Raw genomic sequence first — 26,261 nt, forward strand, 5'->3', positions numbered from 1 at the left:
GGGAAATGTATTTGAGTAATTAAGGGAAACCCAAAGCAGTATTGATACATATCTCTGGGAATAATGGTTGCGAGTTCTATAAAAATGCCTCTCTACTTCTCACATGGTCAATGGGGAAAAGGCTCATGGAAAATGAGAAAGTACCTGGGCATCTGGCTACAAATCTTAGTTCTTTGCCCATGCGGATGGCTTGGCTCACTTCTTTGGTCTTGGTAATAGGGCCATTATTTCTGTGTTAGATGGATTTCAGGATGTCATATGTTGTTTCAACCCAGGCTGTTCCCCAGGAAACACAACTGTTTGTTCTCTTTTCTGGCCTAGGCTAAAACCATGGTGCCATCTTTTTTCCAAGCACAGTGTCTCTGAATAGGATCTCCTTTATCTTTCAGAAATCTGTGAACTTCGCTGGTTTTTCTGTACGTGGGAATATACTTTTTTTGGTGTCTATATTTCTGTAGATTTAAATTTTATACATTGAAACATGTTGCTTCCTACTGGGAAAAAAATTAATGCGATTTAAGAAGAAACCAAAATATCTCCTTGCCTGCCTTTTTCTTTTGGGAATTGGGCACCATATCATGAAAATTATGGGAGCCTTGAGATAAGGATTGACTCTTCTCAGGCAATATGAGCCAACACCAGTGCTTAACTCATTAGCACTCCCTGGAAGAAGCAGAAGGCTTTAACTGTATATGCATGTACATTGATTACCTAGAACACTAGAAATATCAGAAAGGAAAGTTCCCTGGTAAATTGTATTTTAGAATTTTGGAAGGTAGTGTGATATAATTAAAAGAGCATGGCCATGAATCAGGTGGATATCTGTTCAGGTTTCAGATGTATGCCTGTCATTGAAAATTTTTGCTCAGACTAAGAGGTAGGTTTGCGCAAAGTCTAGCCCGTGGTCGTGCTCGGTAAGCTTTCCTTCTTTTGTCTCCTCTGTCCGTTGCCTTCAGATACGGGTAGAATATAAGAGGTGTGACACTAATTCAGTGTCTCATTGAGCCTGTCTTCTTTTAGAGAGATTGACCCTTCCTACTGCCCTTAACACAGGGTGAGTTATTATTATTATCTTTTTTTTAGTGAGCAAATCAGTGTCAATGTTGCAGACCATCAAGTTGTAATACATAAATCAGAAGCCTTCCCTTCCATTCCTCCTCTCTTCCTAAACGTGTATTTGCCTGACTTAGGAGAAATTTCTAAGCAGAAGTCTTTCAAATTGGTTTGTGACATATCAGATTATTAGCTGTTAATCTCTAAAACACTCCAGCTTCCTTAAAAATGGGCCACGTGATTACAGCCACTGTGGAAAACAGTATGGAGGGTACCTAAAGAAATGAAAAATAGGACTACCGTAGGATCCAGCAGTCCCACTTCTGGGTGTACATCCAAAGGAAATAAAGTCACTTTCACAAAGAGATTTTCTGCGCTATTATGCTCATTGCACCATTATTCACAGTAGCCGTGACATGGAAACAATCCAAGTGTCCATTGACAGGTGAGTGGATAAAGAAAATGTAGTGTACACATACAATGGAATATTATTCAGCCTGAAAAAAATCCTTTCATTTGTGACATGGATGAACCTGGAGGACATTATGCTGAGTGAAATAAGCCAGACACAGAAAGAGAAATACTACATGGTCTCACTTATGTGTGCAGTCTAGAAACTCCCAGAAACAGAGAAGAAAAGAGTTACAGAGAGCTGGTGGTTGGGGAAAATGGGAAGATGTTGGTCAAAGAGGACAAACGTCCATTTATGGGACAGATATGTTCTGGAGACCTAATGCACAGCAGGTGGTGACCATAGTTAATAATAATGTATCGTATACTTGAAATTTGCCAAGTGTGTTCTTGCCACACACACAAAAGGCAATTATGTGAGCTGATAGGTATGTTAATTAGGTTGATTGTGATAATCATTTCACAATGTATACCTATATCAAATCATCCCGTTGTACACTTTATATAATTTTTATTTCTCGGTCATGCTTCAGTATAGCTGGGGGGATAAAAGGGAATTGCAAAGGCCCAGAAACTTCCAAAGTAGTATTTACCATGTCCTCTCAGATTATTAAAATCACAGTGCTTTTAACAATAGGTTGCTGAGTCAGTTAGTGATAAAAAAAAAAAGATAGACGATACGAAGGAAGAAAAGAAGTGTCTGAGGCCAGACACTACTCAGTGTTTTGGTAGTTCCTGCCTAGAAAGGCAATACATGACATGAACAGAGCATTTGTCCTTACCTCTAAGGGTGTGAGCTCTGGTCCTAGTTCAGACATCAACTTTCTGTGTGAGTTTGTCAAATACCATCTGCCTCATACATCAAAGGCCAGGCTAGAAAAAGTAATGTCTGTGTTCTGTCATTCACTGTGTCATTGGCTGTAAAGCACATAGCCTCAAAGTCTTCATTGTAAATGGTTAGACTTAATGCAAAGATAGTCTTTTGCCTTGAATAGTTGCGATCTGGATCACTTATGGGGATATCAGATGAGTACACAGTTTTATCACTGCACTTCCTGTGCACGGAGATTCAGTTATGCTGGAGAGGTTTACTTGCATGCATTAATACTCTCGTTCTCAGCACCCTTGTTTAATTCAGCTAATACTTATTCAGTTGGTATTCTTGCAAAGTATGGGAAATACAGTGTGGGAGATAGTATGGGAAGTACAGTGTGGGAGATAGAAATATAAGACTCTACAGTTGGATTGAGAAATGTAAGAGAGACACATTGTCTCTTGTCATTGTGATAACTACTGATAAAATCATTACCTCTCGGTACCAAAAAGGGACCTTAAAAACTATCTAACTCCCTTGTGTGCAGATGAGGAAGATTCCGACAACGATCTCATTATGGACTGAAGGCTACGTAAGCTTAATGTTGGTATTGTTGAGGGTAGAGTTGGATCTTAACAGACAGGGTTTGGCTCAGTGCAGGAAGGGGGAGGCCTTGTTGCTGTAGGGAGCAACCATCTTTGGTCCTCACTGGCCAGTTGGGTAGCCATGGTCCACGTGGTACACATTCACTGTTTTGCAGAATCTTATTGCTGTTATTCCTCTTATCTTTTATTATCTACAGGAGCAAGACTCAAGCATGAGTACATATTGATATTTCTGCTGTATAATTTTCCAACTACTGTTTATCTGCCACTTGATCTTAATAGCTTGAGCAGGAGAGAAAGGGAGAGGAACTCGTCCATTCCATCCAACAAGATTCTTCCACCAAATACGGAGATGCTCTTTCCTCCTCTCTTTGATAGGGTGCATCTCTCCTAAGTTGGAGCCCTTCCTGCCACAGAGTTCTGTGTTCCCTGACCTCATTCACTGTATAACCTTTAAGGATGCACTTTTATCAGAAAACAAGGGAATTACCAGGAAGAGGAGACTCGACCACAGAAATGATAAGACGGACTGCCTGACATGGAGACAGCTGGATGAAAATGCCTGTATGTTGCCGATCGTTACGGCAAAGGGAAATCTTCTGATGCCTGAGTATGTTTGGGGGCCTTACCAGACCCTGGTTTCTTTGAGAGCACTCCAGTTTAGCAACTTGCCTTCTTGTTCCAGCAGAGAATTCTTCCCACTGACCCTACTCAGTAGAACCAGTTTCCACCTTAGAAGCTCTTTAGGTATTCTCTGGTAAGGCCCAAATGCCTTCCCAGCCTGTGTTTTTTGTCTTTCTTAAATTTTTTTTTTTTTTTACAGTTAGTATTTGGCAAATTTGTATACTTTGACCTGTTTCTTTTTATTCTCTATTAGTCTCTGGTTAGGAACTCAGCTAATCTCATCCTTCACATCTCCATTAAATGACATTCTTTTGGGGGCATCCTGACCACCTATATTTGGTTAAATCCTCTTGCTGAATGCTCTTTATAGCACCCTGAATTAGTGCTTTCTTAAGTGTCTGCCATCTGGCCAGACCATAAGCTGGGCAAGGACCTGGTCTGTCTTGCATACTGTTTTATCCCCAGTTCTTGGCACAGTGTCTACAGGAGGTATTCCATAATTTGTCAAATTAAATTGAATTTTATTCTCTTTTATCCCACTTTGTTTCTATTCTTTGCAACCAAAGGCAAGCTAGAGAGAATACATTTAAGCCAGGATTAGAATGCATAGGGAGAAGGAGGAAATGAACTTGAATTTGGAAAATTACATTTTGGCATGAGATAGGTTCTAAGTTTGGCAGATGATTTTCCTTCTGGGTAATGAGGAGCTTGCCTATGGACCCATGGGGCCACTTCCAGAAAGGTAACCTCCTGTGACTTTTTCTAGAAACTTTGCCCAGTGCCCTGGCGTGGTGCACATTTTCCCAGCTTGCCTGCTAGAGATTCCGATACTAGGAAGATCAGTCTGGATGTAGCAGAGAATGGGGTTGGGGGGCTAGTTTCAGAACTTAAGTCAGAAGATTTCCTAGTGAGTAAACCTCCTGGAAGTTTGTCATTCTTGAAATTCTCTGGCCATTTTCATTGAGCCTGCGCTCCTTCCCCTTGTGCTACTTCCTCCTTTGGCAAGTGTCTTGCTTGTTGCTGCTTTTTCCTTTTCCAGCCCCTTTGACAAAGTCATACCCCGGGGCCCAGTCCTTGATCCTCTGTTGTTTGTAAGTGTTTCTTTTTGGGAGATGGATTTGACTTTCAGGCCTTCAACTCTGGTTCTCGGGACAATCTCCATACCCATCTCTGAGCGCTTCTGGGCAGGACAGTCTGTGACCGTCCCTGCCTGTTAGGTATCATTGATTGGGTATCTGATTGTCACTCCAAACTAAATAAGCCTCTGTAAGCCTTGTCTTTTCTACCAGGACATTCTCACATGGCAGGGGTGCCACAGTTCCGGCTGGGACCGCTAGAGTCTTTGAGTCTCCCTGTGCCTTGCATGTGTCTGCACCTGTCTCCCACCCCAGTCTCGTGGTTTTCCAGATCCTGTTGGGTTTTCCTTGACAGTGACTCTGGCATCCATTCCTTCCCTTCTCCCCACCACCCAGCTCCTTCTCTTTTTGTGACGAGGCCGTGTACTCTCTAGAACCCAGCCATCTGTCCTGAATTCCTAGGGTTCTTATGGCACCCAGCATTGCCACATGCTTCTTTGTTTTCCTGTTTTGTTTTGTTTTGCTTTTTAATTTTGAGTTCTTTTTTTTTTTTTTTAATGTCTCATTTTCCCAATGAGGTGATTGCCTTCTTGAGGTCAGAGATGAGGAATTGTTTGTCTTCCCGTCTCTAGCAGTTAGCGTAGAGCTGCGTAGCTGTGGGTCAGGTTCACTGATGACCATGACAGTGAGCGGGAGGACTCTCCTGGTCTGCATCCATGGGACGCCAAGACCTTAACTAGAACTGGCAAAGCACAAGATATGAAGCAAAGGGGTAGATTAGGTTAGCACAAGAGAGCAGTGTTGTTACTTCTAATGAACAGAGGCATCTCCAAAATATGGAACATGAGTTCGTTTTGAGCGTTGGAAAAAGTCAGTGCCTCTTTTGGGATCGTTCTTTGTTGTTGGAAGATATTTCTTTTCCTGCTCATTATCTGATGTTAACCTTCAGCAAGCTTGTGGAGAAGTATCATATTGCCACTTCATAGAAGAGAAAACAGAAGCTTGGGAATCTGGTTTGACCCGAGGCTGTAGAGCCCAAAGGTGGCAGAAGCGCATCTCCAGCTCTGATCCTCTGGTCCCAGGTAAAAATCAGCTCAAGTAAGACAAGGAATTCAACATTAGGAAGATGCACTTCCTGCTGTTGGCCTAAAGAAGTTTGCAATTTTGTGAGAAATAGAGGAGTAAACAAACTAACTCTTACTCCAAGGTTTGAATTAAGGGTGAATAAGGACACAAACAAAATGCTGTGGGCACATGAAGGGAGGAGTGATTAATTCAGTCTTTGTACTGAGCAGCATCTGCTCTGAGAAGCTTTCTGTCAGTGAGTGGTTATGAGGTGTGGATGAAAGCAGGTGTGGGCGTCTGTAGAAAACAGAATGGCCGGGAGGAGACAGACAGTGCCATCTCCAGTATGTTCCTTGGCAGAAGGAGCCGGGGAGTGGTGAAGGCTGAAGGTGGATGGTGACCACATTTGGGTAGTTCAACATTCTAGGCAGGAGGGGAAGGTCCCTAAACCTATCGGCCCCAACTGGCTTAATTGGTTTCACTGAGCTCTCGGTGTAGCCCAGTGTTCCTGTGGGCGGCTGCAGTTTTGATGACATTGCAGGCTGACTGTGATAAGACTGAGCTTGTCTCTGTGCAAAAATCAAGAATCTGGAAAGATGGCGCCATGCCGTCAGCCTACCAGGGTTGCTCCGATGTCCTTTGCTCATTTTCCGAACTTCCTACGTTTTTCTAAATCCCACCCCCCAGTGTGTTCTCCCTACTTCCTTTATTTTTCAACCTTGTGAACCATCTTAAGTTTTTATTTAGCCAGATGTTTATTCCAGACGTGACAGTATGGCAGTCTCATGTGGATTTTGGAATAAATTTATTCCATGTGTTTTTAATTCATTCACACTTAACCCATCAAAATGCCCCCCTTTTTTAAATGAAGTAGTTAATGGCTAAGGCATTTTTGTCAGCCTTTGAGTTGGCCTCTTCAAACATTTTCTCTTTTCTTTAGTCGTACAGAACCATCCTAGAAACTTGGTGCATGCCAAAGTCAAAAGGCCCCTTGGAGCGTCTTTATATTTGCTTTCATCCCTCTTCCCCTTCTTTCTCATGCTTTTAGATTCTCCACCTAGACACACAGTGACGGAATTTTCATGTCTGGTTACCACTTACCCTCCACTCAGCCTTTCCTTCACCCTCTTTCAGCATAAGACAGGGCCAATGAATTTTAATCCCCGCATCTCCTTTCCCTGCTATTGTCAAAAATTGACTTTGGTCCTTCTAGCGTCTCCCCAGCTCCATCCTTCTTTGCCTCCATCTTTCTTAACCTTGGGAAGGGCTATGCTTTGGGCCTCTTAAGTGTTCTATGGATTTTTTTTTATGGGTCTGCAAAACCTGCAAATGATTTCTGGAATCTTGATAGTTTTAGGGGATGTCCAGCTAGGTCAGCCCTTCTACCAGTTTCCTTTAGATCCCTTGCTGCTGTCAGTCTCTCTACATAGTTGTAAGGGCATTTGAGGATGTCCACGTGGCAAAGAGAAACTGGCAGATTATGGTGTGGAGGTCTTGCTTTGCCTATGAATGCACAGAGGAGGAGGAGACCCAAGTGCGCAGTTCATGAGTATGTTCTGCTTTCTCGGTAAGAAAACATATCTGCGGGGCACCCCGGGTGGCTCAGTTGGTTAAGCAGCTGCCTTTGGCTCAGGTCATGATCCCAGGGTCCTGGGATTGAGCCCCATGTCAGGCTCCCTGCTCACTGCGGAGCCTGCTTCTCCCTCACCTCCTGGCTCATGTGCTCTCTCTCACTATCTCTGTCTCTCTCTCAAATAAATAAAAATCTTTAATAAAGAAAAGAAAAGAAAATGTATCTGCTTTCCTTTGGCTTCCTCACAGAGCATCAGGCAACTCCAGTGAAGGCAGGAAAGGAAAGGGAGGGCACAGCAATGAAATGCCCACTGGGTACTTCACAAAGGGTAATGCATTTCATCCTCACAGAAATCTTCAGGGGTGAACTATGATTAGCCCTGCTTCATGGAAGAGGAAATTGAAACGAAGAAAGTCTTGGTAACCTGTTCAAGATCACTCCACAAGTCAATGGTAGAGATCCTCTTCTTTCCCCTACCCCAGATTACCAGCCAATTGGTAGGAATGTGAGCCTCTGGGAATCATTTGGCATGGGTGATTTTATGATTTTTCCCAGGAAGCTCAGCTAAGAGCCACCCAGTTGTCCCATTGAGTCTGTCAGGTTATCTGAGTATTTCAGCACTATGTCTTTGTGTGTGTTGCTTTCGACCCTCTGAAGCTTTCAGCAGATATATAGGTCACACATTCCTGGAACATAAATCAGTCAAGCAAGCAGCTTGGAGATTCTTATCCACTCAGACCTTTGGCCCTCGCCTGTGTCAACCGGAAATGTGGGTGTGGAGAGTCGATTTGGGGACTGGTATGTTGGAAGAATGGAAGAGAAGCCCATGGGAGATGCGTAGGAACAGAAGCTGTTCTTTGGGGATTCTGCTCTGAAGTTCAAGTACAGCTGTAGTTGGAGGGGACAGACTTCTGCCATGAAGGAAGATTTATATTGAGGAGATGTGCCTGGACCGTGCCTCTCCCTGGCCCAAACACATTCATGTGCACGAGCTTACAGTTTCCAGAATCAGCACAACCGGAAAATGTTCTGTTTAGCCTGCTGAATGTTCTGTATCATCCCAAACACCCTGGGATGTCCCAGGGCATACCGACCACTGATGCACTCAGATTTTCTAATCCAAAACCAGATTCTCAAAACAGCCAGTCGTTTGGCAGGGAATGACTTCTAGGCATACAATACAGACAGTTATGTGATACCCGTCCTGCAGCAAAACATTGGCTAGGGGGATTGGTTGAGGGAAAACAATGATTAGAAAATGCCCATTCACTGTGGTCATGTTTACACTCCGTTTGTCAACTAAAAATGTGTTTGTTTAAACAATGTCCTTGGTTTATAGTCATTACTCGGTAGCAGATAATGTGCTTGAATTTCACAAGTGTATGTGAATGATCTGGCAGAGCAGGGCAGCTGTCTTCAGTCAACATTTTCACATAGTGATAATTCTCAGGGAAAGAGAAAGACGTACTTAATACATAGCATTATACATCATCCGCCTTCCCAGTGACCGCAGTGCCCCCTAACGTATGTGTTAATTGTAAATTTTTCCCTACTATTTTCTCCCTACTATTTTTAAAACCTACATTTGATTTTCAGCCAAAATATAAAAATGTGGCTGGATGATCTCACAGTACTTTTGTGGGAATATGAAATGGGAGTTGCCAGAGCTTTGTGAAATTAAAGCTCAGGGCCAGTGTGGTTTCTTTGGGAATCGGGGCATATAGTAAAACAAGAGAAGACAGCAAACATCTGGCTAAAGTGTATTTTGTCTCACTTTTCTGCTCCCTGGTTGGTTTGCCTTTTGGGAGACTGACTCAGTGCGTAGCACGCACGTTACCCACCCTGACTTCTGGTGCGGCTGAGCTCCTTCTTTCCAAGGACCGACAACTCAACACATTACCCCACTGCAGTCGTATTATTTACAAGGGCGGTCCTCCTGAAACCCCCAAACATATATGCTCATCCCAGTGGCCTTGTGTGTGCGTCTCCAACATCACACGGTGCTTGAAGCCCGTGAATAGAGTGCAGCTTTGTCACTGAACTTGCCTCAGAGTTCGGGTCAGGATTCCTGCAGCTATAGGCTTTGGTGAAGGACGGTGCCGTAGATCATGGTCATTCGTTAGAACTTTGTGTTTTTCTTTTTTAAGTAAGCTCTATGCCCAATATGGGGCTTGAACCCATGACCCTGAGATCAAGAGTCGTGTGCTCTACTGACTGAGCCCGCCAGGTGCCCCTCTTTGTTTTTGATGAAGGTTTTTTGGTTGGTTTTAAGTGTTATAGAACCAAATCGCATAAATCTCCAAAAGCCATTTATCTGTTGTTTGAGTTAATGCACAATGTTACATTAGTTTCAGGTGTACAACATTGTGATTCAATAAGTTTGCACATTATACTTTGTTTACCACAAGGATAACTACCATCTGTCCCCATACAATGCTATTACAATATTATTGACTATCTTCCCTACACTGTGCCTTTTATTCCCATGACTTACTCATTCCATAACTAGAAGCCTGTACCTCCCATTCTCCTTCACCCATTTTGTCCATCCCCCAAGCCCTCACCCTTCTGGCCACCATTGGTTTGTTGTCTGTATTTATAGGTCTGGTTCTGCTTTTTGTTTATTAAATTGTTTTTAGATTTCATTCATGAGTGAAGTCATGTGGTATTTGTTTTTCTCAGTCTGATTTATTTCACATAGCATAATCCCCTCTAGCTCATCTGTGTTGTCTCCAAGAGCATGAGCTCATCCTTTTTATGGCTGCATAATATTCCATTATGTATTATTATATATATATATATTTATATAGCCCACATCTTCCTTATCCATTCATTTATTGATGGACACTTAGGTTGCTTCCATATCTTGGCTGTTTTAAATAATGCTAGTAAATATAAGGGTGCGTATATCTTTTTGAATTGATGTCTTATACCCAGTAGGGGAATTACTAGATCATATGGTAGCTCTATTTTTAAATTTTTTGAGGAACCTCCATACTATTTTCTATAATGGCTGTACCAGTTTACATTCCCATCAACAGTGTATGAGTGTTCCTCCTTTTAAATTGTATTTTTAACTTATATTCAGTAAAATTTCACTATTTTAGTGTATGGTTGTGAGCTCTGACAAATGCATCCAATTGTATAACCCAGAACCACAGTCAAGATACGAACCAGTCCTGTTACCAGGTGGTAGCTACACTTGGGGTGAGCATAGTGTGAGGTAGAGAGTAGCCCGATCACCATGTTGTACACCTGAAACAAATGTCACATTGTATGTCAACTGCACTTTGATAATAATAATAAAAACCCAGCCTTGTCACCCCCAATTATCTTGTGTTGCCTCTTTATAGTCAAATTCTTCCTCCACCCTTAATCTCTGGAAACCACTGATTTCTAGATGTCTTCTCCATCTCTAGTTTTGCCTTCTCCAGAATGTCTTGTAAATGGAATTCTGCAGCTTTTGAGTCTGGCTTTGTTCACTTAGCGTAATGCATTTGAAATTCATCCATGAGGGCGCCTGGGTGGCTCAGTTGGTTGGGCGACTGCCTTCAGCTCAGGTCATGATCCTGGAGTCCCTGGATCGAGTCCCACATCGGGCTCCCTGCTTGGCAGGGAGTCTGCTTCTCCCTCTGACCCTCCCCCCTCTCATGTGTTCTCTCTCATTCTCTCTCTCTCTCAAATAAATAAATAAAATCTTTTAAAAAAAAAAGAAAAGAAATTCATCCATGATGCTACATATTCCCTTATTATTCTTGAATAGTATTCCATGATTCTATCGTATGTATGTATGTACCACAGTTTGTTTCTACATCCCAGTTGAGGGATGTTTGGATCATTTCCAGTTTTTGATAATGACTAATAATGCCACTATAAACATTTGCATATAGGTTTTTATGTTTTCTTTTCACTTGAATTAATACTAGGAGGGGGGGATTACTGGGTTATGTGGTAACTGTAAGTTTAACTTCGTAAGAAAATGCCAAACGCCTTTTCAAAGATGCTGTACTGTTTGCCTGCATTCCCATTAGCAGCATATGAGAGGAGTTTGAGTTGCTCCATATGCTTGTCAGCACTTGAGACTGTCAGTTTATAAAAATGTTTAGACCATTCTAACAGATGTGTAGTGGTATCTTGTTGTAGTTTTATTTTTTTTTAAGATTTTTTTTTTTTTAAAGATTTTATTTATTTATTTGACAGAGAGAGAGACAGCGAGAGCAGGAACACAAGCAGGGGGAGTGGGAGAGGGAGAAGCAGGCTTCCCGCCGAGCAGGGAGCCCGATGCAGGACTCGATCCCAGGACCCTGGGATCATGACCTGAGCCAAAGGCAGACACTTAACGACTGAGCCACCGAGGCGCCCTATTTTTTTTTAAGATTTTATTTATTCACTTGAGAGAGCAAGAACACATGTGCTCAAGCGAGGGGAGGGGCCGAGGGAGAGAGAGAGAATCTGGAGTAGACTCCACGCTAAGTGTGGATCCTGACGTGAGGCTTGATCCCAGGACCCTGAGATCATGACCTGAGCTGAAATTAAGAGCCCACTGCTTAACTGACTGAGCCACCCAGGCACCCCTTGTTATAGTTTTAATATGCATTTCCTTAATGGCTAATCATGCTAAGCATCTTTCCACGTACTTATATACTGTCTATGTATCCACTTCGGTGAAGTGTCTGCTCAGAACTTTTGTTCATTTTCTTATTGAGTGATTTTTTAAATGGCTGAACTTTGAGAAGTTTTTTGTATATTCTGGATACAAATCATTTGTCAGGTGTGTGATTTGCAAATATTTTCTCCCAGTCAGTAGCTTGTAGTTCCATTTTCTTTTTTTTTTTTTTAAAGATTTTATTTATTTATTTGAGAGAGAGAGAATGAGAGAGAGCACATGAGAGGGGGGAGGGTCAGAGGGAGAAGCAGACTCCCCGCCAAGCAGGGAGCCCGATGCGGGACTCCATCCAGGGACTCCAGGATCATGACCTGAGCCGAAGGCAGTCGCCCAACCAACTGAGCCACCCAGGCGCCCTGTAGTTCCTTTTTCTTAACAGTATCTTTTGCCAAGTAAAAGTTGTTACCTTTGATGGAGACCAGCTTTTCACCTTTTTCCTTAATGTGACATTCTTTGGGAGTCAAAGCTAAGAATTCCCTGTTTAACCCAGAGTCATGAAGATTTTTCTCCTATGTTTTCTTCTAAAAGTTTTATAAGTTTATGTTCACTTTTGGATCTATGATCCATTTTCAGTTGATTTTTAAAATAAATTATGAGTTCTAGGTTACAGTTTTTTTGTTTGCATATGGATATCCAGTCATCCCAGGACCACTTGTTAAAGACTATCACTTCTCCACATTATACAGTTTTTATTTTAAAAGAAAGAATATGATTCTACCTAGCATGAGAACTCAAACATCTTCTATCATGAAAGAAGAAAATTCCTTAGACCCATTGGCTCAGGAGTGGCTGAAAGAGAGAGTCCCCTTTGTTCGGAACACCACAATATTTGTTTTACTAGCAGTGTCCTAAAACCAAACATATTTTATATATTGCTGGATTTCTAGGTTGTTGAGGTTTTTTGTTTGGTTGGTTGTGGGATTTGGGGGGTTTTTGTTTGTTTGTTTTGCTCAGCTTTTTAGAAGAAGTTTTAACTATGGGCATGAAAATTCTTTTTTGACAAATTGGACATATACTAAAACTTTACAATGAGAACAAAACTGAAGTTCATTTAGTCTAACTCTTCCTTTTTTAAATTACAAAAATAATACGAGCTTGTAGTAAAATCTAAATACGGGTGACCCTTGAATAATACGAGCTTGAACTGCATGGGTCCACTTAGCTGCAGGTTTTTTTCAATAAATACAGTACAGTACTGCAAATGCATTTTCTTTTTCTTGCAATTTTCTTAATAACATTTCTCTAGCTTACTTAACTGTAATAATACAGTATATAATATATGTAACATACAAAATATGTGTTAACTGCTTATCGGTAAGGCTTCTGGTCACTGGTAGGCTATTATTAGCAGTTACGTTTTTGGGGAGTCAGACTTTATACAAGGATTTTCAACTGTGGGGTCAGTCCCCCTAGCCCCCACATTGTTTAGAGGTCAGGTGTACTACAGAAGTATCATCTAGGGAGTGGTTTCCTACTACTTCTCCGCTTCCTTTCATTGGTCCCTTTGATGGGCTTCTCTTCCTTTTTATGACCTCAGATGTTGGTGTACCCCAGGGCTCCATCCTTGGATCTCTTTATTTCACTTGCTCTGTAGGTGGTGTCATTTAATCCTCTGGTTCTGTGAGCCACATGTACTCCCAGGAGTCCAGGTTGTGTCTCCAGCCTAAGCTCTTCTCTGAACTCCAGACTGGTACATGTAACTGCCTCCTCAGCACATCTACCGTCTAGAGAAGCTGTTAACAGCAGCTTCTCTAGAACAGAAATCTTCGGGGCACCCGGGTGGCTCAGTCGGTTAAGCATCTGCCTTCGGCTCAGGTCATGATCTCAGGGTCCTGGGATCTAGTCCTGTATCGGGCTCCCTGCTCGGCAGGGAGTCTGCTTCTTCCTCTGCCTCTGCCCCTCCCCCTGCTTGTGCTTTCTCTCTCTCTCTCTCTCTCTCTCTCAAAATAAATAAATAAAATCTTTAAAAAAAATAAATAAATAAAACAGAGATCTTGGTCTGCTCTTTGTCCCATCTTTCCCTTCTTAGCCAATGGCACCGTCATTCCTCTGTGTGCTAAAGCCAAAAACCCAGACCTGACGTGGCACTCTCTGTAGCTCAGACGTGACATTCAGCGCTTCTGCAGGCTCTTCCACCCCTCACTGGAAGGCACACGCCCTGAATGGACCACTCTCACTATGCAGCTGCTCCCTTTCTGGCTCAGGCCACAGTGGTGCCTGGTCTAGAAGGGTGCCTTGCCTCCCAGCTCGCGTCCCAGCTTCCACACTCACCCCTGCGCTCAGTCCCCCACACGGCAGCCACGGGGATCTTGAGGATGCAAAGCCCATCATGTCCTCCTCCAGCTAAGATCTCGCCAATGCTTCTATCACATTCTGAAGAAAATCCAAACTCTTTGCGCTGGCCTTCAAGACCCTACGTGATCCGACTACGGCAGATTTCTCCACATTTTATTTCCTGTGACGTTCCCCCCGCCCTGCTCACTCTGCCTTTTTGCTACTCTTTGAACACAAGACCATTCCCACTTTAGGGCTTTGCTTGAGCTGGTTCTCTGCCCCCGGGGTGCCCTTCCCAATGTTCTCCTCTCCACTGAGTCACCTATCTGCGAGAACTGTTACCTCTTCCTTGCCTCCCCTCTCGGTAATGCCTGCCTCCTCCTTACCTCCCCCATCTTCACAATCTGCTGTGTTTTTCTTCATAGAATTTATCACGACCTGACCTTATATATATATCTGTTTGTTTGCTGCCTACTTCCCAACTGAAATTTAAGCTTCCTGAAGGTGGGGACTTCATGTTATTCACTGCTCTATCGCCAACTTCTAGAACAGAACACAGCCCATAGTAGATGCTCAATAAACATGTATGGCAGGATTGAATACAGGATTAGAGTCAAACGTATAGACTACTTTTCACCCTACTTCACTCCCATGTCTTCTCTAGAGGTAATCACTGTTAATGGTTTGGTGACTAACTTCCAGGGCTTATAAACAATGCATTTATAAATGCAGGCACACATCCAGATTTTTTTTTTATAGAATGCAAATTGTTCCATACCTTTATTTTCTCTCAATAATTTACTTTAGAATTTTTTTCCATTTTAGTTGATTTTTCCATGTAATCTAGCTATCTTTTTACATAGGTCTTTTTAGTGCTTACATTGTAGTTCATACTATAGATGTACCACAATTTATTTAATCATTTTGCTGTAGATATGTGGGTTGTTTTCCCTCTTTCACTATTATAATCAAAGCTGCAGTGAATATGCTTGTACATAAATCTTTGTGCCTGTGGGAAAATTGGTCTCAAGTTATAGAATTGCTTGGTCAGTACTTTGAGAGGTATTGCTTAGTTTGTCTTTCTAAAAGACTATACTGATTTACGCTCTTACCAACAATATAGGAGTACCCATTTCCCCCATATCCTGGCCAACACTAGATATTACCACACGTCCCAAATATTTTTTAATGTTAGGGGAAAAAAAGTTTAACTCTCTTACAAAAGAGAAAGCCAAAACTCTGGTGATTAAAAACCTACAGACAGGTAGATAACTAGCCACTTCCTATACTGGTAAGCTCCTAAGCTTCTAGATGTTAAATTAGCCTGTTTCATAAAGATAGTTCCTTTTAAAAGGAAATGTCAGAATTAAAGGAATAAAGTGATTTGAGATGAGAACTACGTTGTACCTGTGAAGAAGCTTTCTGATAGTGTTTTTAAGAAGTGACATTTCATAATGTATCCTGGGAGATCCCAAACCACAGACCCAGGTATCCTCATTTTCTTGCTATAATTCATTCCCAGATGATTTTTTTTTTTCCCTCAAGAAGAATCCACCACACAAAACCCCTCAAGTGTTAGCATTGGCTGGAGAGTTAATGGAAGACATAGCCATTGGTGATTTATTATTTAACAACTTTGTGGTTTCTACTGGGCTTTATGAGAAGGAGTCAAAGAACAAGAGAAGTTACCTGTTTTAATAACAATGACTGGGGCCCAAAACAGAAGCACGGGAATGAATAAGAAGAGAAATGCCAACCCAGAGGAGGGAAATACAATATACAAGTAGCACCCGGGTGTTTCTGTGACATGGGTTGGTTTTAACCAGGTAGCGTGAGCGTTGGTTGGCTCACAGGCTTGCCTTTGCCCTTGTAGTGAGCTGTCAGGGCTGGGCCGAGTCCTGAAGGGCGACCCCTGAGTCTTCCCTATTTTCATCAGGTATCAAGATGGGCTTGGGATGAGAGGTACTTTTATGGCATCAGTATATTAGGGTTTGAAGAAGTCCTTGAAATTACCTGCTTTTTTTACTCGCTATATGGATGGCAAGACTGAGGCCCAGAGAGATAAAATGACTTACGTAGGTATGATCATGACATTTTAAACACGATTCTATTGAGTAACGAAAAGCAAGAGCTCTTGAACTTTAAAGACGTAACAGAGTCTTGGACAGAAAAGTACTACTGCCTGGAAATTCCTAAGGCAGGAGTGGCACATAACTAGCTTACGTGCCACCATACGCCCCTGCAAATGCCCACGGCAGACATCAGCAGTCAAACTCCGCTCTCTTTCCTCAGCCACGCTCTGACCCAGCCTGACCGGCCTCCTTCACACAGTGCTGTACGCAGCAGGTCGTATGGATCTGAGTTTTCATGTGAATTAAAATCGATTTCTCTTTGCCCCCCCCCCCCCCCCCCCCCCCCCCCCCATTGATGTATCCATGTGATTCATGATGTGGTAAGAGCTCTAGACTTTAAGCCGGAAGAACTTGGTTTGACTCCTGGATCTTCTTACTCCTAGCTCTGTGATCTTAGGCAAGTCACTGAGCCTTTCACTCGGCCTTGTGTCCAAAATGAAGAAGTTGAATTAAATCATCTTTAAGCTTCCTTCCAGCTCTGAAAAATGTCACGATTCAAGGTCTGGAGACCTCTCAGGAGGAATTCATAGTTGCAACTATGTGTTTTTATAAAGACCAGAGGGGGTTCTCAGGCAGTTTGTATATTACAAATCTATTCTCTATTCTTCAGTGTGGGTTTCTAGCTTTTTCTAACTACTTCTTTTCATCTGCTCAGACTATTGACCCGTATCTCTGAAGCCAGAATTTAGGGGTTTAAAAGAGAGGGGGTGGGGACATGCCCACTTAAAACCAGACGAATTTTGGGAACCTCTTCTTGGCGGCGGGGAGCTCGAATGTTCGCACACATCAGGCTGAGCACAGCTCACCTGCCCACCGAGCAGTTCTAGGTCCTCTTCCCCTTCTTCCATTCTACCTCCTTACGATCAGGAGGCCCCACCCGTCCGACGGGTGTGGGTGAGTGGTCCTCTGAGCGCCCCTGGCTCCCTTCTACCCTGGCTCGTCTCATGACCTGCCGCCCTGTTTGTCTTCTAGGCCCCGCTTCCCTTCGGGCTTACCCTCTCCTCTCAGTGATCACCCGACAGCCCGCGGTCATCTCCCACCTGGTCTCCGCCCCCCCGGGAGCTGCCCAGGCCTTGTCCTGCCGCCCGGCCTCCGAGGCCGCCTCTGCCGAGGCCCCAGGGGGCGAGGCTCTGGGCAGCAGCGAGTCGGAGCCAGAGCAGCCCACGCCGCGGCAGAAGAAGCCCCGCCGGAGTCGTACCATCTTCACCGAGCTGCAGCTCATGGGCCTGGAGAAGAAGTTCCAGAAGCAGAAGTACTTGTCCACCCCGGACAGGTGAGAACCCGGGGAGATGACTGTCCGCAGGGAAGGCCCTTGGGAAGGGGAGATGCCTTTTGCCCTCGGGGTGGGACGGAGAGCCACAAGGACTGTGTTAGAGAGAGGTTCCTCATGATGGCAGGAGTCTTGTCCTTGGCTCGTGTAATCTCAGCCTGTTCGACAGAGCCCAGCCCACCTGCCCTCATCACACTTAAGCCCCGGCTGTATCCCCATATTTAACTTAACTACTCCACCATAAGAAACAAAGTCAAGTTTAGTGAATGGTTGCCCAGGCTCTGAGCTGGAAAATAGGTTTGGGGTTTAAAGCCACTTAGAGTAGGATCAGACGCAGTGGGGTCCACTGGGCGTTTGGGACCTGTGACCTTCTCAGGCTTCTCCCCACCCTCCGACTCCCAGCTGGCTCAGGCTGCGGGCCTCGCTCTTGACTGGGAAGGCCTGGATTGATTCAGTTGAGGAGCTGTTAGATGTCCTGGTAAATTTGGTGGATATCAAGTCAGAACCACTTGGCTGAGAGACGAGCAAGACCCGGATGTGAGTCCCTTCTTTAAACGCCTTTGAGAGCCAGGTGAGGGGACTGTGACCCCTGACCTACTCAGAGGCCTTAATATCTCACCTTATTTCTTTAATTTAGTATCTTAACTACAAAATATGCAAGAACGTGTATCTTAATCTTATTCCTTCAAACTCATTCTGGGGATCTGGCTGGAGATGGCTGAGCTAATATGTGATCTTATTTATTGGGAGGATTTTCCAGGTCCTTTTTCTGTTCTTTTGCTCACTTCCTTGTCTGTATTAGGTTTGTCTCTAGTCCTATTAAAGAGAAAGGGAAGGAAACTCACATGCATCTCTTAAGCTAGTTAGTAGCTGTTTGACCCAAATTTGAGAGAGGAATATACAAATCACTGATCAAAGGCCATCTGTTTACTGATTCACTTAATCGAGCCCCCCATCAGCTGTGTGCTGGGAGTTTGCTGGGGGCCAGGCACTGCGGCAGGGGCTGTGAGTCCAGAAAGTAGGAGACAAGAGTCCTGCTCTGGAGGAGATCCTAGGGAAGGACAGGACAACAAGTACCCACAACACAGGGCACGGGTCCTGGTGCCAATGTGTTTCCAAGGGCTGGAGGAGCCCAGAGACGTTGCTCAGTGTGTCAGATGGGGCTCAGGAAGGCATCTCAGAGGAGGCAGCACTTAAGAAGAGCTTTGAGTCCAGAGGGAATGGCCCACACAGGCACAGAAGCACGTCTCACTGGGCACATCGAGTGAACTGCAGGCGGTCAGGATGTCTCCAGGCTAAGGGGCAGATGGGAGCCTGGCAGGAGATGAGGCTGGAGGTGGGAAGGCTCACGTGCCTGGCCAAAGAATGCCGACTTTATCCTCATTGACAGCCACTAAGAGCGGGAAGGGATGTGGCCAGATTTACATTTTAGACTCCTTGCTTTGGTGGCACCCTAAACGGTTGATTTGAGAGGGAAGCAATGGAGCAGGGGGGTGGGAGGGAGCCCAGGGATCGTCACTGAAGACTAGAATTAAGGTGGTGACAGTGGGCACAGAGAAAGGGGAATAGATTGAAGAAGAGTTTAGAAGGTGGAATGGACAGACTTGACATTGGTGTGAGAAAGAGAGAAGAGAGCTGGGAAGTCTGCTCCTCCTGGATTGGGCCACGGCGTAGACAGGGATACCAGGACCGAAGTTGCAAGGTAGAGGGCAGAGTGGGTTTGGTGGGGGAAAGAGTGAGTTCTGTTTGGATATGAGCATCTGGGGAGCCTTTGGCCAGACAGTGGAGATGTGGCTGTGAATTGGGGATTGACAGAAGGGATCCCCAGTTATCAGGAGCTATTTTGGTGCCCCCAGCAGGTAATGGAGAGCCTCGGGGAGTTGCGCAGCCAGTGGAGGTGGGCGCCATTATTTATGACTTGCATGGTAGTACACTGAAGGGGCTTCAGCAGGCGTGGGTAGAATTTTAGGCTTATTTTCTAGAAGTCAGAGAATGTTTTAACAGAAATGTTCATTCCTAATCAAGCTCCTGGGACTTCCTGATACCTGCCCAGGCACCTCTCAGGTGACCTACGCAGGACTGATTCACTTGCCTGGGGAGAAGGACACCATCTGGCTGGCATGGAAGCTGCTGCCTTAACCCGCCCTCTCCCATGTTCCTCACCTCCCTACGTGACCAGCGCCATGAGCACTCCCTCCTCCCACAGCTTTCTGCGTCTTCCCCTTTGTTTGTTTCTCCAGTTTCCTAGGTGACCCCATTTAAGCGAATATGCAGGGAAGTGAGAATTTCTAACGGTGGCAGGTAATGAGAGAAAGCTGATGACAGTGAAGCGGGTTTCTGTAGCCAGAGTGAGTCAGGGGTGCATTTTTCCCAAGTGAGCTAACACCATTTGCTAATGCAGTGGCCGAGCTGTGAACTGAGCCTGCCATTGACTAATGCACCTGATGGCCTCAGGTGAACCGGCCTGGAAGGCGCAGTGGGAGCCTGGGAGACCAGAAGCCTGTGGGACAGCCCCCTGGGTTTTTGGTTCTTAATGAATGGCTGCTTGGAAAGCAGCGCTTCATTAGTGGGGAGAGCTAAGTGCTGTTGGCGCTGGGAATTTATTAGCTTCAGTCTGTTAATCACTTCGAGTAAAACTGTTAGCTTCCAGTAGCCCTTTTCCTGGGACAACCAGATACATGTGAATGCAGATGTAAGACAGGTTCTGAGGGTTTTTTGGAGGGAAGACTGTTTTTATTGTTGGAGATTTATTTTTTATTTTATTTTTTTTTTAATTTTATTTATTTGACAGAGAGCGACAGCGAGAGCAGGAACACAAGCAGGGGGAGTGGGAGAGGGAGAAGCAGGTTTCCTGCCGAGCAGGGAGCCCGATGCGGGGCTCGATCCCAGGACCCCGGGATCATGACCCGAGCTGAAGGCAGACGCTTAATGACTGAGCCACCCAGGCGCCCTATTGTTGGAGATTTAAATCGTGCCCTCTGGTCGGAGCAGGGGGCTGAGCAGCTGCAGTGCCAGCAGTCAGTATCTGGAACCTTCACTGCCGATACCCACTGGCCTTGCTCACGTGAGATGCTGCTCAGCACTCCTTGGGGAGAGAAAGTTGAGGCCGAGAACACACACCCGGGAGTCCCCATGGCTCAGGCTTGTGGCTGTGAAGGTTTGTGGGACCTAAGGGACCTCAGAGCCACAAACTGTAATGTTCAGACATCTAGGACTTCGAAAGTGGTGACCCCCGCTCCCTGTGGCGAGGATGCCCATCCCAGGTTGCTGCTCTAGAAACCCATAGCTGCAGCGACCAGGGTTGGAGCCCCAGGGAAGTGGTCCTTCCAGTTGGCGCTCGTAGTAGACTTGGGGTTCTTCTCAATATAGGTCCCTAGTTGTAGTATTGAGGACTGAGTTTGGAAGCCTGGTTCTCTTTCTCATTTAATATGCTCCAGTTGGGTTGTGCGCCTTTTCTCTTCAAAAACCAGAGCAAGAGCTTTCCTTTGACAGATTGAACTTGTGCAAAAATATGGTGGGTGGAGGGGAGCCCCCATACAGGCGGAGGTATACAAGCCAGACGTAAGTGGGTTTACATCCCGGCTCCACCTCTCGCTCTAGGATCATCTACCGGGGGTCAGCAAAGTTTTTCTTGTACGGGGCCAGAGAGAAAATAAGTTCAGTCTCTGTCGCAACTAACTACTCACCTCCGAGGCTGCAGCAGGAAAGCAGCCGTGGACAGTACCAGACAAATGGGTGTCTGTGTTCCAATAAAAACTTTATTTATGAAAACAGGCAGCAGACAGGATTTGGCCATGGTTACCGAGAGATTCTAATCTCTCCAAGCTTCAGATCTCTCATCCATAAAATGGGAATAATTATACCTACTTCCCAGCGTCATGAAAGGAATAAATAAGACAGCTTAGGTTGGGGGCTGAGCCTGGGGCCTGGGATGCCACGGTTCTCCAGAAATGGTTGCTGTGTTGTTGGAAGTAGCTCCAACCTCACACTTGCCAGGAATGGCTTTGACATTCAGGACTTTCCAGAAGGCTACAGAGAAATGCAGAACCATGGTTAGCAATAGAATGGGAAGCAGGAGGGGCTACAGATGGAATGTTTCTTTTGGAACCCAACATTATAACAGCTTAGGGCAGCTACAGTGAATGAATCCATCCTTTGGAAAGTATTTTTGAGCCCTTGGTCTGGATTGAGAACCTGATAGGCACTTTTGTGGACAGAAAGGAAGCTCTTGCGGTTGAGTCAGGAAGGCAGAAAGTACTCGTGGGAAACAGAATGCTTGAGAACGTGGAGCCACCCGGGTGATGGCTGACCAGTGGGAAGGTCCAGAGGGCAGAACCTGTGGGAGGCGTCATGGGGGTGGGGAGGCTCCCCTGTAGGAGGGGCCTTGCGTTGCATCTGTGGTGATAAGCAGGATTTTGACAAGGATGGCAGGTCTTTACTTTTCCTTTCCAGTTTGGATTTGGGGGCAGAGTCCTCATTTTGTATGGGATCCCAGTAAAGACTCTGTCAGGTCAGAAGGAGGACTTCGCGATCAGCGCTGAGAAATCCTTTTCAGGTCCCGTGCAGACAGTGTTTCCAGGATGATGACACCAGGTGTCCTTGGGTTATAGGCATCTGTTTCTTAGGTTCTCAGAGTTTCATCCATGAGATTCTTGGGGGAAGGACTGGTTTAATGGGGAAGTCCATGCTCTGATAGCAGTGCCTAGAGCTAGTCCACAGGACCCCATCCCTACTGCCCCTTCCCTCCTTCCTCATCCTTCCTTTGTATCTCACGCCTTCTAGGCTGGACTTGGCCCAGTCTCTGGGACTCACTCAACTGCAGGTGAAGACTTGGTATCAGAACCGCAGGATGAAGTGGAAGAAAATGGTAAGAAAGAAGAGAGTGAGTCTCACCGTGCCCCCATCATGATAGGGAAAATTCTTACTCCAGGACTGGGAAGAAGGCAGGAAGGACCATTGGTGGTTTGGGGTTCCAGAGAGTGGAAGGCCTTTCATGATGCTGGCTGTCTGGGAGGGAGGTAGTTGGGACAGTCAGATAAGCCATTTCTCCTGACCTGGATTTCCTGACCAGCAGGATATTCTTTTTCACAGTTTCCTTAGAAATAAAAGAAAGCCCACAAACTTCTCCGTTGCTAGTTTTAACCCCACCTGCTAGCCTTTTCAAAGAACTTCCTTCCCCCTCCCACCAGTCACCAAGAATAGAAGTCAGGACTGTTTGTTTATAATGACATATAGGGTGCATCTGTTCCTGGGCTCCGTGTGCTGTAATGCAGGGGTTGTCAGGCTTCGGTGGGTGTCAGAGGAACCTGGATTGCAGGTAAAAATGCAGAAGTCTAGGCCCTCCCAGGATCCTGAGTGCAGAGGTCCGTGACAGGGCTGGGAATGTGGTGTTCACGAGCTCCCAGGTTCCTCTGATGCACATGGTATCATGGACTAAGATTTCCCTAAAACTGCTTTACGACCTAGCTAATGAATCATTCCATCTTTGGTTTCTAAATGGACCTATTAGCATAAACAACTCTCTCTCTAAAAAAAAAAAAAAAAAATAGACATCTCCATATTTTGTGAGGGACTCCACTTCATCATAGTTCACTCTTTCTTAAAAAAGAGCAAATTTGAATAATCTGTTAAATCCGTATTTTCCAAATTGGTTGGCGTGTTTCATTGCCAGTTTTGTAAACCACAAGGGAAAAGGTCAAAGTCCAGAGAAAAGAGGTGAGCTGGGAAAAGAGGGTGGGAAGCAGCCCGTTTTCTTGAGAGACCAAGGAAGCAATGGCCTGTGCCTTGAGACTTCCTCACACCCTCACCGAACCTTACTGGCCCTTTCTCCTCTTGTGCGGGCCAGGCGGTCCAGACCTGCTTGGATGACACTCTAATTTGCTAACCCATCGGGCCACAAGCCATCTTTCCTGGTGTTCAAGGGCTGGAATATGATTTTTTTTTTTTTACAATTACTAAAACTGAGGTCCTTCTTCCACCCCTAGTTTTCAGGAAAACAGGTAAGTTAATAGCTATGGGTGCCTGGGTGGCTCAGTTAAGCGTCTGCCTTCAGCTCAGGTCATGATCCCAAGGTCCTGGGATCGAGTCCTGCCTGCACTGGGCTCCTTGCTCAGCGGGGAGTCTGCTTCTCCCTCTGTCCCTCTCCCGTTCCTTCTCTCTCTTGCTCATTCTCAAATAAATAAAGTCTTTAAAAAAAATAGCTAATAGATAACGGAGACATTTCCTCAATTTTGTGCTTTTGTCCAATAATTTTTTTCTGAAAACATTAGTTCTTGCTGTTGCCTACTCACAATGAGAAAAATAAATACATTGTAAATTAATATTGATGGCAACATTTTTTTTAAAAGCCAGTGAGGCAGTGTGTATTATATTCCCAAAAGGGAATTCCTGGGCAAATCTCATAATTTCCTCTGGGGGGACCCGAGCCTGCGAGGGAAGGATGTTCGGGTGGAGGCCGTGGCTCACAGAGTGCTTACAAAGTGAGGCCGAGACGTCAGTACAAACACACGTATACCGGATGAATCCACAAATGTGTATTAGCATCTCTTGTGAACGGTGCCTTATCCTGGGCACTGTTGGAAGTAATGAAATGAGATAGAAACCTGCCTTCGTGGCATTTGTGATCTTGTTGGAGAATCAAGGTCCAGAAAGCAGCCAGGGCTGCTTTGAATTGTAATTATTGTAGGTGTATAAGCCCGGAAATGTCCAGGGCATGGGTATTTGAGAAAGGTGTAGGAAGATGTTGAAGGATAAATGGGATTCGATTAAATATGTAGTCGGTCCAAAACCTCCAGAATGCTATAGACACACGAAAATGTTGGTGAAGGGACACCTGGGTGGCTCAGTCGGTTAAGCACCTGCCTTCAGCTCAGGTCATGGTCCCAGGGTCCTGGGATCGAGCCCTGCATCGGGCTCCCTGCTCAGTGGGGAGCCTGCTTCTCCCTCTGCTGCCCGCTCCCCCTGCTTGTCCGCGCGCCCACGCTCACTCTTGTCTCTGACAAACAAATAAATAAAATCTTTATTAATAAACAAAAAGAGAGAAAGAAAAGAAAAGAAGAAAGTGATGGCAGAAACCTCCCGGGGAACTGATCTTTCTCAGAAAGAACCAGATCGGGGAGTTAGAAACTCTGGGCCCGAGTTCTCATGCCTGTCCCTCCCTGGCTGACTTTGGACTTGGGCAGGTCCACCACCCACCTCCTTCCTCATCAATCATCATCATCGAAATCAAGGTCTCCTGAGTGGCAGAGGCATTGTTGAAATCGGTTATCAGCGATCTCTTCATGAGTCAGACGATTAAGGAATTGACAGCCTGCCATCCCCGTCAGCACCGCGCTGCCCGATGCCCGTGGGACGAGCGTGTGCCTTCACCTCTGACGTTACCTGTCGTTCACCAGCCACTGGGCCGGCGGCACAAGTGGGAGCTGGTTATTGAGGGTCATCCATGTCGCATAAAGCAAAATGGAAGTCAGTCAGCAGATTTAACCTCAGCATTCCACGGGCCGACCAAATTCAGGTCCCTGGGGGAGGCGGGAGCACCAAGCTCTCTGTCCACTCTAGCAGTTAAATGTTGAGCCTCAGAATGGAGCACCAGGCGATGGAGAAGCCAAGATAAGTCCCAAAACTGTCCATTACAAAATAAAATAAGAAAAAAGTACTCCCGTCAGGTGGGAGGAGGCCGCCCCGTGAAACTAGTAATTATTCAGAGGGATCAGGGCCACAGTGGGATTTACTGGGTTCAGAATCAGGATAGAGAAAGGGAGGGCTTCATGGAAGAGGTGCTGTCTAAATTGGTTTCGGTGGATGAATAGAAGTATGCCAAGCAAAGGTGAGGAGCGTGTCACAGGCAGAAGGAAGGAGCCGGAGCACCTGGGGCACTTTGAATGACTTCAGAATGGCCAGAGCTAAAAATGGGAAGGTGGTTGTGCCATTGCAGGTCTGAATTCTGACTCCCCCAGAACAGCGAGGCATTGTTGGGATCCTGATTGCCTCATATGTTTTCCTAGTAGAACTCTTTCAAGGCTATCTCTTCAAGTACTGGGAGGAAAAGAAAAAGCTAATTGGGTAATAAAGATGTCTCAAGGCTAGTCACCTAATTGGAACTGGAAAAAGATTAGCACTTGATTCTCAAGAGCTACTCACACGGCAGCCAAGGAGAGCACTGCCAGAGGCCAGATAGCATCTTGGACTAGTTTTTACCGGTCAGCATTTGTAACCTATAGAGGGTTGGGTAAATTTAATCTTGCACACGAGGTGGGACGCTCACCCTCTATTCCATTTCTGTTTGGCTTGAGTTCGGGAGGACCCAGAGTTTTGCAACAGGCTGAAAGTGCCTCATCATTCAGGGATCTCTCTCAGCTCTAAAACCTAGTTCCATGAGAGGACGCAAATGGATACCACCCTCCTGCCCCGGTCACGGAATTGGGGGGGCCACATACCATGCACCGTCATCGTCTTTGGTGCTGCAGATCTCCAGATGGTCAGCAGTTCCATGAAATGGCTAATGGTGACTATCTATGTGATCTTGAGCAGGTTACTTAACCTCTGTGGGCCTGTTTCCTCATTAGTAAAATGCCTCATACATATGTACCTTATAGCTACTAACTGAGCTCATCCCTGTACGAGCTGAGAAGTGTTAGCCGCCATCCTCCTCTTCCTCTTCCTCTCCTCCTCCTCCTTCTTTATTATTATTATTTACCTG

General features: G+C 45.2%; 1 protein-coding gene across 1 annotated transcript in view; it reads left to right on the forward strand.

Annotated features, from left to right (window-relative positions):
• BARX2 (BARX homeobox 2) overlaps positions 1-26,261 on the forward strand; it is a 72,204-nt gene that overhangs the window by 40,167 nt on the left and 5,776 nt on the right. The window contains exons 2-3 of the mRNA XM_035008755.1: positions 17,266-17,566; positions 22,346-22,430. Of these exons, the coding sequence (XP_034864646.1) occupies positions 17,266-17,566; positions 22,346-22,430 (386 nt within the window). The remainder of the gene's footprint in view (positions 1-17,265; positions 17,567-22,345; positions 22,431-26,261) is intronic.

Source organism: Mirounga leonina, unplaced genomic scaffold, assembly GCF_011800145.1.
Source record: "Mirounga leonina isolate KUSES-001 unplaced genomic scaffold, KU_Mleo_1.0 Mir_153, whole genome shotgun sequence".
In the NCBI taxonomy this organism is placed as follows: domain Eukaryota; kingdom Metazoa; phylum Chordata; class Mammalia; order Carnivora; family Phocidae; genus Mirounga; species Mirounga leonina.